General features: G+C 39.9%; 1 protein-coding gene across 2 annotated transcripts in view; it reads right to left on the bottom strand.

The window, feature by feature from the left end:
• Nucleotides 1-15,171, bottom strand: part of ADAM12 (ADAM metallopeptidase domain 12) — a 532,069-nt gene that overhangs the window by 229,029 nt on the left and 287,869 nt on the right. For both annotated transcript variants that reach the window (XM_063434720.1, XM_063434721.1), the window contains exons 5-6: nt 10,493-10,569; nt 6,431-6,614 (exon numbers count right to left, since the gene is read on the bottom strand). In XM_063434720.1, the coding sequence (XP_063290790.1) occupies nt 6,431-6,614; nt 10,493-10,569 (261 nt within the window). The remainder of the gene's footprint in view (nt 1-6,430; nt 6,615-10,492; nt 10,570-15,171) is intronic.

Below are 15,171 nucleotides of genomic sequence, written 5' to 3'. Positions count from 1 at the left end.
GTAAACGGTTCTAAATATTCCAACATTATATGTACAAGTGAGTTAAACCGTGTGTCAACTGGTGTGACATTGCCAGTCATTAAAGAAGGGCATAACAAGCTATTATGTTATGATAGTGAAATTGCTGCTTAAGGTGGTGGAGCACAAACATTCATTAGATCGAGTTGCGACAATGCGTGACAAGGAGAGTAACACAGGAGTGTGATACTATGTGTGAGCATGCTGAGGTTTTACCGCTATTCATGTGAGTGAAATTACACCATCTGAGTTTGCTGAGCAGGGCATTCTCGGGTTCAAGCTGGTGCGTTATCTGTATGTGTGATGCCTGTGAATTGCTGATTGTGACAGGTGAGTATATTCCCTTGGTAGGGATGTGGCATGTGATACGTGCGGTTTGGTCTGATTACCACTAAAAGAGGCATGCAATAAGTTCTATAGTTCAGTTCGGTATAAGGTTAGTCTCTGCGCTTTGGGCTGAGTTGTTAGTTGCAGGCCGGGGCCTGTATAAGTCCAGCTTGCCTCACCCTATGCCCGTTCTGATGGCTCTTTTAGTGCGATCGGGCGCGTGTCGGCCGTTCGGGATCTCTCTGGTCCTGGATTCCGGCATATATTTCAGGTGGGTCAGCGGGGAGTGGAGGTGATTGCGGCAGGGGGCTTCTCCCTCTTTCCTGGCAGCAAGTGGGGTACGCACCATGTGGCCACGGACTCGGTTGCCACTCGGGGCCGGGTCTTTCCCATGACGGGCGCTGCGGAGGGCCAGGTGGTAGACCGCCGCCAGCGGCGGGCGGCTCTCCTGCGGTGTGGCCGGTGTATAGGAGGGGGTCTCCTTCTGTTCCCCTGCCTGGATGGGTGGGTCGTCTGTCGGTGCACAGCGGCTTTTCTCGGGGTCAGCCCGCCCTGCCTCTCTATCTGAGACCGCCTCACCTCCTCTCCGTGTTGCGGGGTAAGGCGTGCCGTCCGGCTGTTCAGCTTCTCCCAGAATCGGCGGAACAGTGCGTCCAGTCGCTCATGTAGAGGCTGAGTGGGAGCGTGCTCTGCAGCATGGCCAGTGGTCGCCATTTTATGTGCGTCTGCTTGTCTTTGTGTCTCGTGCGTTTGGCAGCTTACTTCTGTTGCACCTAAGTTTGGCTTGAGATATTTGCTGGAATGGACCAGGATAACCCACACTGGTCCCGGGGGGGGGGGGGGGGGGGTAGAGGGGCCCGATGCTGCGGGTGCCGCTTGGTTTGGTAGGTTGGGAGAGCGGCCGTCTCTCCTCACCACCATGCGTTGTAGGCCCCAAGGTCCCAGTCCGTATTCCCAGCGGGTTAGTGAGTCTGTAAAGTGCCCCTCTGTACCCCTGTTGTCTCAGTGCCAGTTTGTGTGCCACACAGTTTGGTGTGCTGAGGGTCCAGATTGGGTGGGTTTCCCCTCGTTTTCCGCCGAAAATCGGGCCCAGTCTCGGGAGCTCACGAAAAGCGTGTCTGCTCGGCTCCCCGGTCAGGCCCCGCCCCCCTAATCTGTTTCTTATCCCTTCTTTTGAATGGCTTACCCCCTTTTGTGTTTCTTATCCCTTCTTTTGAATGGCTTACCCCCTTTAGCCCATTTATGTGTGTTACATCCAATTTAGTGTATCTTAACCCCCCTTGTGAAGCTCTTACTTCCCTCAGACCTTTTTTGTTTCTCTTACTACCCCATCAGCCCCTTTGTGAGTCGCACACTCCCACCAGCCCCGTTATGTCTCTCTTACTCCGCCCATCCCTGTTGTATGTATTTCTCTCCCAGTCCCATTTCGGTTTCCCTTTCCACCCCCAGTCGCATTTCTGATCCATTTCTCCCACTCTGTCTCATTTCTGTGTCCCTTTATCCTTTCCAGCCAATTTATGTTGCTCTTTCTTCTGCTCTGTCCCATTTCTGTGTCTCTTTCTCCCTTCCAGACAATTTGTGTGGCTCTTCCTCCTACAGCCTATTTATGTGGCTCTTTTTTGTTTCCCTTTTTTGTTTCTCTTCCTATCCCATCACCTTTATGTGTCCCTTCCACCCCAGTCGCTTTGTGCTACTCTTTCCTCCCTGTGTATAGATATGCATGCAAAAAGACACAAACACACAGACAGTTATCCAGGCACACAGTACAAAGAAATATACACACTCATAAACGGCACACAATCAAACACAGTCATATAATCTACACATACTGGTACGCTGTCATACAGAGAAATACACACACAGGCAGACAATAACATACAGAAACATACATGCAGTCATACAGTCATACAGTGACGTACAGATATAAACATACAGACACAGGAATACAGAGACACAGGCATACAAAGACATACAGATCCAGTCATCGAGACACACACACAGACAGATACCAACAGATACAGTAATACAGTGACATTCAGACACAAACATACAGTCATACAGACAAACACATACAGAGACATAGAGAAACCGCCATAGTCATACATGCAATCACAATTGCAAACGTATTTCTCAACCCTGTACAATCAGGGTCCGAGATCATCCGTAAAGGTGATCGCCACACAACAAAAGCAGTGGCTCCAGTGCAGAAATTGGGATAGTACTGGATAAAACAAGTATTTACTGGTATTTTGTTTTACCCTTTTACAGGGGGACCCAAGAATATAAAAAAACATGTCAATATTATAAATAAATATATTCAGTGTTGTTTTAAAGTCTCAAAATACAAAACATATGTATATGGAATTTTACTAGTGATACACAAAATGCTACATTTATGCCAAAGTGGGAAAGTTAGAAAATCAAACTATTATTTTCTGTTTTTGCAATATGGTTGTCAAGTCACCATTTCAATGAGGAATTTAAAAAAAAATTAAATAAAAATCCCAATCCATCAAAAAACAAACAAAAAAAGAAATAACCACTAAAAAAAATATAAAAATCAATTAATAGAATATACTTAAACAAACTTCTGATTTGGGCTTCAATGCATATTGTTAGTAAGAGTTGACCAACTGCACCTCCCAAAATTATTGGAACTAAACTTCCCAAAATATTTTGCAATACCCAGCTCGCTGTTTGATTCTTATGTTCCTCCAGCACTGCATATACAGCCATAGACTACAGAGGGATTTATAGACAGACACCAAAAAAAAGATGTTTCTAATCAGTTCAACCTTGGAGATCATAAACCAGGTTCTTGCCAAGATTCAGAGCAAAGCAAGCGTTTAAATAAGGGTTCTAGGCACTGGGATTCAGAATTCATAGAAAAACACAAATGTTTTGTCTCTAATCCCACTCATTTACAACTGCTACGTGAGTATCTAACATATTCATCCTGACTGCTGCATAAACACGTGCCAAATAACATTACATGGAGAGTGCCAAATGTTGGTTTAATGAAGGGAGATCCCAGGTTTTAACGTACATGTTGTGTCCTAAAGATTCTTCCCAAAGTATGTTTAAGGATTTTACTTGCATTATTCTAAACAGTGAAAGCTGGGCAGATGGGTATTAGAATTTCGTGGAGTTCCATGATTAGTTTTATCGATAGGACTGGTGGTTTGCAAAATGTAGCAGATTCTCCGTTGTGAGTTAAACATAATAGCTCTCCTTATGCCTTAATTATTCCTGCTACTAAACTTTTAAAGTGATACACAATCTGAACATAATATAAATGCAGTTCCTAAATTTGAAGAGATAGTCCTGTCTGTAAATGACCCTTATTCTTATTGCATGCACTAATTAGAACATACATGAAAACATATGCAAATAATAAGGAACACTATAGGCACCCAGACTACTTCAGCTCATTCAAGTGGTCTGGGTGCAGTGGCCCTGTCCCCTTAACCCTGCAATGTTAATCACACAGCCTCTAGAGGCACTTCCTGCTTGTTAGGCGACTATTGGTCGCCAGAGGATGGCAATAACAGAGGTCAGATGTTTCTTGTAGTTGGCCACCAAGTTTGCACACAGGAGGTATTTTGTCCCACTCCTCTTTGCAGATCCTCTCCAAGTCATTAAGGTTTCGAGGCTGACATTTGGCAACTCGAACCTTCAGCTCCCTCCAGAGACTTTCTTTGGGATTATGGTCTTAAGGTGCTTCTTCTTGAGCCACTCCTTTGTTGCCTTGGCTGTGTTTTTTAGGTCATTGTCATGCTGGAATACCCATCCACAACCCATTTTGGCTGAGGGAAGGAGGTTCTCACCCAAGATTTGACGGTTTGACGGTCCATTGTCCCTTTGATGCAGTGCAGTTGTCCTGCCCCCTTAGCAGATAAACACCCCCAAAGCATAATGTTTCCACCTCCATGTTTGATGGTGGGGATGGTGTTCTTGGGGTCATAGGTAGCATTCCTCCTCCTCCAAACCACAACACTTTCAACCCAATTCTCCTCTGAATCATTCAGATGTTCATTGGCAAACTTCAGATGGGCCTGTACATGTGCTTTCTTGAGGGGGACCAAGCGGGTCCTTCATGGCATAGTGTATTACCAATTGATTTCTTGGTGACTATAGTCCCAGCTGCCTTGAGATCATTATCAAGATCCTTCCATGTAGTTCTGGGATGATTCCTCACCGTTCTCATGATCATTGAAACCCCACGAGATGAGATCTTGCATGGAGCACAAGACCAACGGAGACTGACAGTTATTTTGTGTTTCTTCCATTTGCAAATAATCTCACCAACTGTTGTCACCTTCTCACCAAGCTGCTTGGCGATGGTCTTGTAGCCCATTCCAGCCCTGTGTAGGTTTACAATCTTGTCCCTGACATCCTTTGACAGCTCTTTGGCCTAGCCATGGTGGAGAGTTTGGAATCTAATTGATTGCTTCTGTGGACAGGTGTCTTTTATACAGGTAACGAGCCGAGATTAGGAGCGCTCCCTTTAAGAGAGTGCTTCTAATCTCAGTTCGTTACCTGCGAGACAGAAATCTTGCTGATTGATAGGGGATCAAATACTTATTTCACTCATTGACATGCAAATCAATTTAAGACTTTTTTGCCATGCGTTTTTCTAGATTTTTTTTGTTATTCTGTATATCACTGTTGTCTCTCACTGTTAAAATACACCTACCATTAAAATTATAGACTGATCATTTGTCAGTGGGCAAACATTCAAAATCAGCTGTCGTGGCAGCGCAAGCATGTGTGTTATCGTGTGCACATCAAAAATAAAGAATAAAAAAAAAAAAACAACAACCTGTATTTCGAAATACTATAGTGTCTTTGTCCCTACATAGATTCAATCCCCAACATAAAAAATCATTTTTAAAAAAGGAGGCGGCTTACTTACATTTATTAAGCACCGACTCCCTCTGCACTGCTTGTCTCCTAAGCTCACTTAATGTCACCGATGGTGAAATGCTGATTCAGTGGCGGATCCAGAGCCTGATCTCGGGAGGGGCACTCATAGATTATTGCCCCGTTGCCCCCCCTGGATCTGCCACTGCACTGGTCCAACCCAATGTTTCTCATACAGGAGCATTGGGGACTTGATGCACATAAGTGGCAAGCCCAACGCACTTTCAACGCTTCATATAGTTAAACATGGCTTTGTAGCGGATGCACCTCTAGTGGCTATCAGTGTGACAGCTACTAGAGGCTTGTTTAACCCTTCAAGGAAAGGTAATGTTTTATCTTGTGGGGTTAAACATATGGGACCACGGTGGAGCGAATGTGGCAGCAATATTGTTTTGCCTAGGGCGGCAAAAATCCTTGCACCGGCCCTGCCATCCTATTATATATACATATACACACACATATACATATACACATACACACACAGACACAATATATATATATGTATACACACACACACATATACATATATATATATATATATATATATATATATACACACACATACATATATATGCACACACACACACACACAGATGCGGTCAGTAGCATGAACACAAGGGAGTATGGCGGTAACGAATTTAGGAGACACAAGGTGGTAAGAGGAATTAAAAGGCACAACATGCTGTAAATAAGCAGGGTTAAGCGAGACACACAATGGGTAAGGAAAGGTTAAGCAGCACAAAGGTTAAGAGGCAATGAAGGGATAGGTACATGGTTAGGAGATACACACCAAGGGGTAAGTTGTTAGAAAGTAAAACAAAGAGGGGTAAAGTGACACAATGAAAAAAAAAAAAAAAAATACCACTCAAGCGGTTCAACAACTCTATTCCACCACTGGTGCCACATAACCTGTAGATGGGCCTTGTATAGATTGAAAGGTATGTGCCAATACGGTAGTTGCAAATGCTTGTACGAAAATAAAAAAAAATACACAGAGCCGGTATTGAATATTGAATATTGATGTGGACATTTTTTAACAAAAAAATATCTGATGTATGCCTCATAATGTAAATATAATCGTGCTTGTTTTGCATCAAATAAGACAGGGTTTAAGTTGGTTGACAAGAGAGGAGATTAAAAAAACATGTGATTCCATATTTACCCGTTTTAAATATTCTTGAGAGTACTTTAAAGTGTCGATGATAGAAATGCCTGAAAGGTTAAAATGCTGGCTGCAGGACCCAGAATTCAGTTTTAGATGTTCCGCTTTGTAAAAGAGGTGACGGCTTGTGGAATCAGCCCGTGGCTCCAAAACATATGCTCTGTTTTCAAGTGTAATTAATCCCCTGAAAATAAACAAAGTGGTTACTGGTGTAATTATTTCTAGCAATCCTATATTCATTATTTATATGCAGAAATATCTTTTTTTATTTTCCTAACAAAAAGACAGCTGTAGGAATCTGTTGTAAGACAAACCTGGGCCTCAGTTGCGTATAATTTACACAAGAGAACCATCCCCAGTTCAAAAGCGTACTGTGGTATAACATCACATGTAGATGCCTTTTAACAAAGAGCAATTTTACATACACATTCTGCATAGGATTTCTACGAGAAGCACAGTAAAATTTGAATATTTTTAAACTTGCTGGTTTTAACCAATTTATCCTTGAACACATTGTGTGGGTGAATTTAGAGGGAGGTTTAATGGAGTTCTGAACTGGAATTTTCAAATAAAGTGTGAAATAGTTTAGTACTCATTAGCCTCATTATACAAGGTTGGGGGTTAAGAAAAAAAATTATTTTATGCCTCTCTATTCAGATGTACTGAATACTTATCTCCACGCATGAAGTGAGGAGATATCAAGACCATATGTCAGTAGACAGACATTGTTAGGGGGTTGAGGAAATACACATTTTTTTCTTATTTAAAGTAAGCATTCCATAGTTCGAAATGCAAAAGACACAATGGGACAAGATGGAAGTCTCACTCCCAGTTACACTATATGATTAACCTCTCAACCCTCCATGTGGAAAGAAGGGATTGGGGGACGACGACAATTTTTAAAATTTTCACTGCACCCTGACTTTGAACAAGGCAGGGTGGTAGGAGGGAACAGTATTTTCAGTGATGTGGATAATATGAGAGTCTTCTCTCCATTTAATAAACCCTCACGCCCCAAACCGTAGATGAGGGAAGCAAAGGAGCTTTTCCCAATTCCTTCCTCTTTATCAGAAACTGTCGAGCCAAAAAACCCAAGTTGAGCAATACAAATGAACTAATTTATGTATTTAGTTCTCATTGAGTATACTCTTTTGCTCCCTGTTTTTTTTTGCTCTCCATAAGTTTCAAGGGTAATCCAGACGTGGACCCCTTGCTCACGGTGCCTTGAGAGATTTCAGCTATGCCTCACTGATGATGCCTAACAAGGCTGAAACGATCGTCTGGGGTTGCTGTGTCTCTTGTGCAGAGGGAACTTGCTGGCATTTCGGATCTGGACTGCCCGTATGGGTGGGACCAGTCTGATATGTTTCAGAGATGTTCTCTCTGTAATGGCACAAGATGAGTTAAAACCAGCTTGAGATCTGAGCGGGGACCCACCGAAGGGCAGGCTATTTCAGCTGCTGCCCGTTCTCAGTATACTCTTGCACCCTGTTGTCTTGCTCTCTGAAACATAAATTAATCAGTTTTGCTCAAGTTGGGTTTTTTGGCTTAACGGTTTCAGTTCCAGATAAGCAAGAAATACTTTTCATTAGTTTCTTAGTATAATATGAAATCAAAAGGTTTAAAGAAATAATAACATAATCTAGTAGGTGACTAAAAGGTAGCCAAAATGCTTAATGGAGACTCTAGTCTAGAACTTAATTAAATCAACAGTTGTGAGACCGTATGATTTTAGCCAATATAATATTATATAATGGGGAATAATGGGGAATATTGCTTTCGATTTAAAATATACTTTACACTTCATTCTAAAATGCAAATTAAGTGTCCCATTCTAAAAATATATTCTGACATTTTTAAATTAACTTAAAGAGGTAATTGGGCCATAACCTGAGAATCTATGACGAATAATGCAAAATGGTACAGTTTTCGTCCCTTTTTTTATTAAATAAAATGACTTACAGTCAAAATTAAAAAAAGACAACTGACCTGCCCATTATCTCCAAAGAATTTTAAACCCAACAATAAATACATATTATTTGCATGGAGAGTCAAAACGAAGGAACCAATCAAATAACTGTACGATGCGTAATGTTAGAAAAATAGAAGCCTAATCTCACAGATATTTGGGCAATAAAATGCTGACTTGATTAATTAATGAGACGATGATAACATATTTGCATTGCATCTTACATTTATTTGGCTGGGTCCTAACATTTATTCCAACCTGTACTGTTGGCAATCAGTAAGTAACAGATATTTGTCCTAGTTTTCTAAACATTAAAATAAAAAATAAAAATAAAAAAACGTCTAATTTATTTTAAAAAGTCCTTTGGTAAGATAATTTTTTCATATTAGGCAATTTTACGATATCATATTTACAGTTTTGAGCTCCCCTTGAGCCCAGTAATTGATATTGAAAAAATATATTATATATATTTATAAAAAATTCCATGTGCAAAAGTCACAAGTGAGGGTAATACGCTCATCCATCTTTATTTGCGTTTCTTTTTTAGCAGAGTAAATTGTAATAATATTAGATTAATGCGGAGAATTACATTTGAGGTCTGTATTCTGCCAGATGTTCATACTGGAGGAAAATGTAAGGAAAAAAAAAAAATATCAGTTAAAAGCCATTTTCAATAGGTAGAGGACTAATGCCAATTTCTGATAATTACAGTGATTAAAGCATCACTGTGAGAAAACACGGTGTTAATTAGAGCATATTGTGAAGGTCATTGTTTGCTGAATAGTTTTATAATGAAGTTAAAAAATAAATAAATCACAAAATCAACACATTTACCAACTCTGAAACATAAATTAGTTAATTGGCTTTGCTCAACTTGGGTTTTTTGGCTTAACGGTTTGAGTTCCAGAGAAGCGAGCAATACTTTGCATTCGTTTCTTAGTATAATATGAAAATCAAAAGGTTTAAATAAATAATAACATATAATCTAGCTATGTAGGTGACTAAAAGGGAGCCAAAAATGCTTAATGGAGACTCTAGTCTAGTTCAGTTTTAGATGGCAGCAATGGCTATAATTGGATCAACAGTTGTGAAACCGTATGATTCTAGCCTTTTTAAACCTTCCTTTCTTGAAAAGAACTCCAAGCATGTAATGTATCTTGAATGAAACACAGTGGCAGAGATTAATAGTCTGGTACTGATGTAATGGCTATCCAACTCAATCGTAATGTCTTTAGCTAAGATGGGTATGGCGCTGTATCATTTCTGCTTGAAGAAACGACTAGCTGAGACTTTAATACATTTTACAGTTGGTGCTTCAACCAACTGAGTTATCTCACATGTAAAGCAGGCCTTGAACAAGGAAAAGTAACCGCGGGTAGGTGAGATGGTTTGGACTAAGATGGTTAGATTAGTCTTTTTAACTGAGGGTGTTTCTAAACATTGCATCATGTTGGGCATCAATTATTTGAAAACCGTGCCGTGCTGTATATTTTTTTTCAGAACAGAATCAGGTTAGAAAGGAAGCACAAGCTTTAATGTAGTTCTGCCTTAGAAGTACTTGCAAACATACCAAATACATGAAGAATATAAATGGATTGACTTAAAGAGATCACTTTGGCATTTACAACCCGGGTGAAAAAAACAAAAACAAACACAAAAAACAAAAACAAACAAACAAACAAAAAACACTTGCAGGGTGTTTTTACTAAAGAGAGAATGTAAAGTCAATTCAAAGTGAATTTCAAATTTAAGGCCAGAGTAGCCAAACTGAAAGCTTAGCCGACTTAGAGAATGTTTCTAGTTCGGCTATTTTGACCTTGCATTTGAAATTCACTTTGAATTGCCCTGAATTCTCATTTTATGGAATTACCCTGGGATAAAACGAAGTAAATAATGATAAAACCAGAAGACGTTACCAAGACTCCTACAAAACAATCCAAGTATACTTGGATTCATCAAACAAGCAATCATGTATCTAGGCTAGGCTTTGTGTGGTTTAAAAGGTTTCAATGAATGTGAAATATGCAGTGAAGTTATGTAGCCTTTAATGTGATATGGAGGGGCTGTACATTTAAATGCTTAGAGCTACTTACCTGAGGCCAGCACAAGAGCTAAGACTGACGTCAGAATCATGGTATCCCTCCACCTTCCCATGGTAGTAGCAGCTTTCCTAAATTAACAAAGAAGACAACATTAGGTTTTATAGAATAGGTGTTAGAGATACTTTGAGTGTGTTCTGTCTGCAAACTGTAACAGAAATGGTTACATTCATTTTGTGGGGAATATGCTATGAATAGTGTATAATATAAATTCACTGAACAGCTCTTTCCACTTTAAAGAGAAAAGGCTAAAAAGAATAGGATATTCTATCCAATGAATCCCTCGCCATCTTGAATTCATCTCTGACAAGTCGTATAATATATTGTTATTATTTTTAAGTATTTTTACATTCCAGTTTTCTTGTTTTACTGTGAGAAAGTATCATGACACCAAGAGTATAGTCATAGGAAAAAACAAAAAACAAAAAAAACAAAACAAAAGAGTAAATAAAAAAATAAAAAAGGTTTGGCCATCTAGTTTCAATCTTCTGCCGCAAATACCCATCTGTCCATCTGTGCTTTTCATATGCTATACTTATTGAAACTATTAATCCTGTGTCTACAAATAATTCCACTTTGAATTGGTCATACCTACCAGTGGGACTATTCCGCACCCTTTACTCTACCAGTGTGGATTTAATACAAATCTAGGGATTGAATAACTGCCCAGAAATACAGTGGTATTCTCAATACTATGTCTCATTCCAGTTTATGACCTCAGTGCGTTCTCCAATGGTTGGATAATGAAGTTAGATATTAAGCAGTCCAGTCACACGTTCTGGCTGAGCACATAATTCCTTTGAATTTGGAGAACCCCGCTACACAGCCTCTATAAGTCTGTTCATCTGCAAACACTTTATGTAAAATCCAACACTAAGCAAGTTAAACAAGCACATAGAAACTCTACACCATTGAAACTCTACATCCTATGTGTAACACATGATAACTATTTTAAAGAAAAAAAATTACAAACGAACCTACGGCTAGAACTTGCACGGGGCTGGGGGATACACTTTAATGTGCATGGGCATGGAAAATTGGTTGCTGGAAAAAGAGAACTGTGCTCACCAGGTAACATTCTATGATGTGATTATTAGACAGTAATTCAATTTATTTATTTTTTTCATTTTAAAGACGGCACATTATGGTGTTCATGAAGTGTAACTTACTTGGGGTAGATCTAAATGGTGTTATTAACTAAAAGCCAATTATTTAGGACATTTCACACTGATTTTGTTTATGCACACAAGTAAAGGAATGCAATATAATACATCTTTATGGTTATATAGGGATAGCCACAAACCAGGAACCACCCAAATACCTACAAAATGATGTAAGAGGCCTAATGCATCTTAATGCATTCAATATTGCAGTTTAGGAGTAAGCTAACATACATTATAGGTGCACCCACGTGACTATTATACAGGGAGTGCAGAATTATTAGGCAAGTTGTATTTTTGAGGATTCATTTTATTATTGAACAACAACCATGTTCTCAATGAACCCAAAAAACTCATTAATATCAAAGCTGAATATTTTTGGAAGTAGTTTTTAGTTTTAGCTATTTTAGGGGGATATCTGTGTGTGCAGGTGACTATTACTGTGCATAATTATTAGGCAACTTAACAAAAAAAATATATATACCCATTTCAATTATTTATTTTTACCAGTGAAACCAATATAACATCTCAACATTCACAAATATACATTTCTGACATTCAAAAACAAAACAAAAACAAATCAGTGACCAAATCAGTGACCACCTTTCTTTGCAAGGACACTCAAAAGCCTGCCATCCATGGATTCTGTCAGTGTTTTGATCTGTTCACCATCAACATTGCGTGCAGAAGCAACCACAGCCTCCCAGACACTGTTCAGAGAGGTGTACTGTTTTCCCTCCATGTAAATCTCACATTTGATGATGGACCACAGGTTCTCAATGGGGTTCAGATCAGGTGAACAAGGAGGCCATGTCATTAGATTTTCTTCTTTTACACCCTTTCTTGCCAGCCACGCTGTGGAGTACTTGGACGCGTGTGATGGAGCATTGTCCTGCATGAAAATCATGTTTTTCTTGAAGGATGCAGACTTCTTCCTGTACCACTGCTTGAAGAAGGTGTCTTCCAGAAACTGGCAGTAGGACTGGGAGTTGAGCTTGACTCCATCCTCAACCCGAAAAGGCCCCACAAGCTCATCTTTGATGATACCAGCCCAAACCAGTACTCCACCTCCACCTTGCTGGCGTCTGAGTCGGACTGGAGCTCTCTGCCCTTTACCAATCCAGCCACGGGCCCATCCATCTGGCCCATCAAGACTCACTCTCATTTCATCAGTCCATAAAACCTTAGAAAAATCAGTCTTGAGATATTTCTTGGCCCAGTCTTGACGTTTCAGCTTGTGTGTCTTGTTCAGTGGTGGTCGTCTTTCAGCCTTTCTTACCTTGGCCATGTCTCTGAGTATTGCACACCTTGTGCTTTTGGGCACTCCAGTGATGTTGCAGCTCTGAAATATGGCCAAACTGGTGGCAAGTGGCATCTTGGCAGCTGCACGCTTGACTTTTCTCAGTTCATGGGCAGTTATTTTGCTCCTTGGTTTTTCCACACGCTTCTTGCGACCCTGTTGACTATTTTGAATGAAACGCTTGATTGTTCGATGATCACGCTTCAGAAGCTTTTCAATTTTAAGAGTGCTGCATCCCTCTGCAAGATATCTCACTATTTTTGACTTTTCTGAGCCTGTCAAATCCTTCGTTTGACCCATTTTGCCAAAGGAAAGGAAGTTGCCTAATAATTATGCACACCTGATATAGGGTGTTGATGTCATTAGACCACACCCCTTCTCATTACAGAGATGCACATCACCTAATATGCTTAATTGGTAGTAGGCTTTCGAGCCTATACAGCTTGGAGTAAGACAACATGCATAAAGAGGATGATGTGGTCAAAATACTAATTTGCCTAATAATTCTGCACTCCCTGTATACTGGTTACAATGAGGATAATAAACCTTTTTTTTATTTCAGGTTTTTAGGTTATTCCTGACTTGAAACTCACCCTGTAGAACATGGTAAAGGTGTCATCAGCCAGCTCGGAACTAGAGTTCAGATTTTTGTCCTGGCTAATGTCAATTCTGTGCAACTTTCTGTGCACCACTCTCAGCCAATGAATGTTGACTCAACCCTCGCAGATTCTAACTTCTGCTGCTCGGCATAAGTAAAACAACATCACTGGACAAGCAGGGAGCATCGGAGCACAGTGAGGACCTAGATAAGGAGGAAAAACCATTGCTCAACTGCTTGCCCCATTACAAGGGAATCGGGCAAGGTCACTCTTCATCATAACTAGTACAGCGGAATGTAGTGGTAGTGATGATTGGAGAAACCCTTTAAATAACAGGGCATGGGCTAGGATCTTGCATAATCTTCCATCTAAGGTGCCTCTCTCTAGTTTATTATGCTCATTATGGAATGTCCTTTAAGATACTTCCGGTTGCCTAGTGGTATGCCTGAGCCAGTATGCATTTAGTAGCTGAACTGAAAAAGGAATTCTGTGTCAACGTCAATATTGTAATTTATAACGTATTCTGCAGTGCTGCACAACAGAGAAAAAACAAACAACATGAACAAGAGGTGAAAAAAGGTCTTGGTCAAAATAAGTTTTTAAGCTAGAGGAATTGATGTATAAAGCCACAACCCACAAGCAATGTATCCAAAAGGGCATGAGATTTCCTGGTTTAAATAAAGCTCTACGGACTCTTCTGTTTCTGTAGGGCTACATTTGGGAATGTTTAGATATCACTCAAATTAAATAGATGGACATTCTTTATTGTTATACATAGATAAAAGGAATACAAGAAAACTCAGGATGCCCCCTCCATTTGGAATTTCAGTAATAAAAAAGTTGTGAGCCAATATAGTCCAATGATCCAGAATTAAAAGCCATGATTAATATTAGGTCAAGATGTGTCTGTAGGGGAGTACCTGAATTCATATTAAAGATAAAGGCAACAAGCATTTTCTAAATGGTTCCAAATATTTGACTGATTTATACTTGGCTCAATAAACTGTGAGTCTGACATAAGATATTCTGTTACTCATAGGAGTTCTATATTTTACACTATGATTGTTCATGTGTGTTTCATTAACAATATTGTCACTTGAGAACATTTGCAAACATACAAAATTAAGCCCTGTGCTCAAACTCTCACTACTCCTGGATGGCAGCAATGGCTATAGTACACATAAGCCCTAATACATATAATACAAAACAAAGAAGAAAGTCACTTGTGTAGTATCCCAAATCCCTATGCACATTCCAATAACTGCAGTTTTTTTAGTATCACTCCAATGACCATTAAAGAGTGAGCTTACCTGCCACATCATGGCAAAACCTCTTAGTTGAGCACAGAATTTGCAATAAAGGAAGTGTAAACATTAGATCTCACTTTACAGGAAGTGTTTAAGAAGGTTGTGCAAGTCACATGCAGTGAGGTGTGACTAGGGCAGCATAAACAAAGTGATTTAAATCCTAAATGACTGAGAATTGCGAAGTGAGACTGCAGGGGCATGACCTATACACCAAACCTGCTTCACTAAGCGAATGTTGTTTTGGTGGCTATAGCGTTCCTTTCAATAGTGATTGTATAAAAAGAAGACCAGCGAATTGTGCAATGCC

Source organism: Pelobates fuscus, chromosome 10 (genome assembly GCF_036172605.1).
Source record: "Pelobates fuscus isolate aPelFus1 chromosome 10, aPelFus1.pri, whole genome shotgun sequence".
Taxonomy (NCBI): Eukaryota; Metazoa; Chordata; class Amphibia; order Anura; family Pelobatidae; genus Pelobates; species Pelobates fuscus.
The sequence above is the reverse complement of the archived record's forward strand: the minus strand, read 5'-3'. Positions and strand labels throughout refer to the sequence as shown.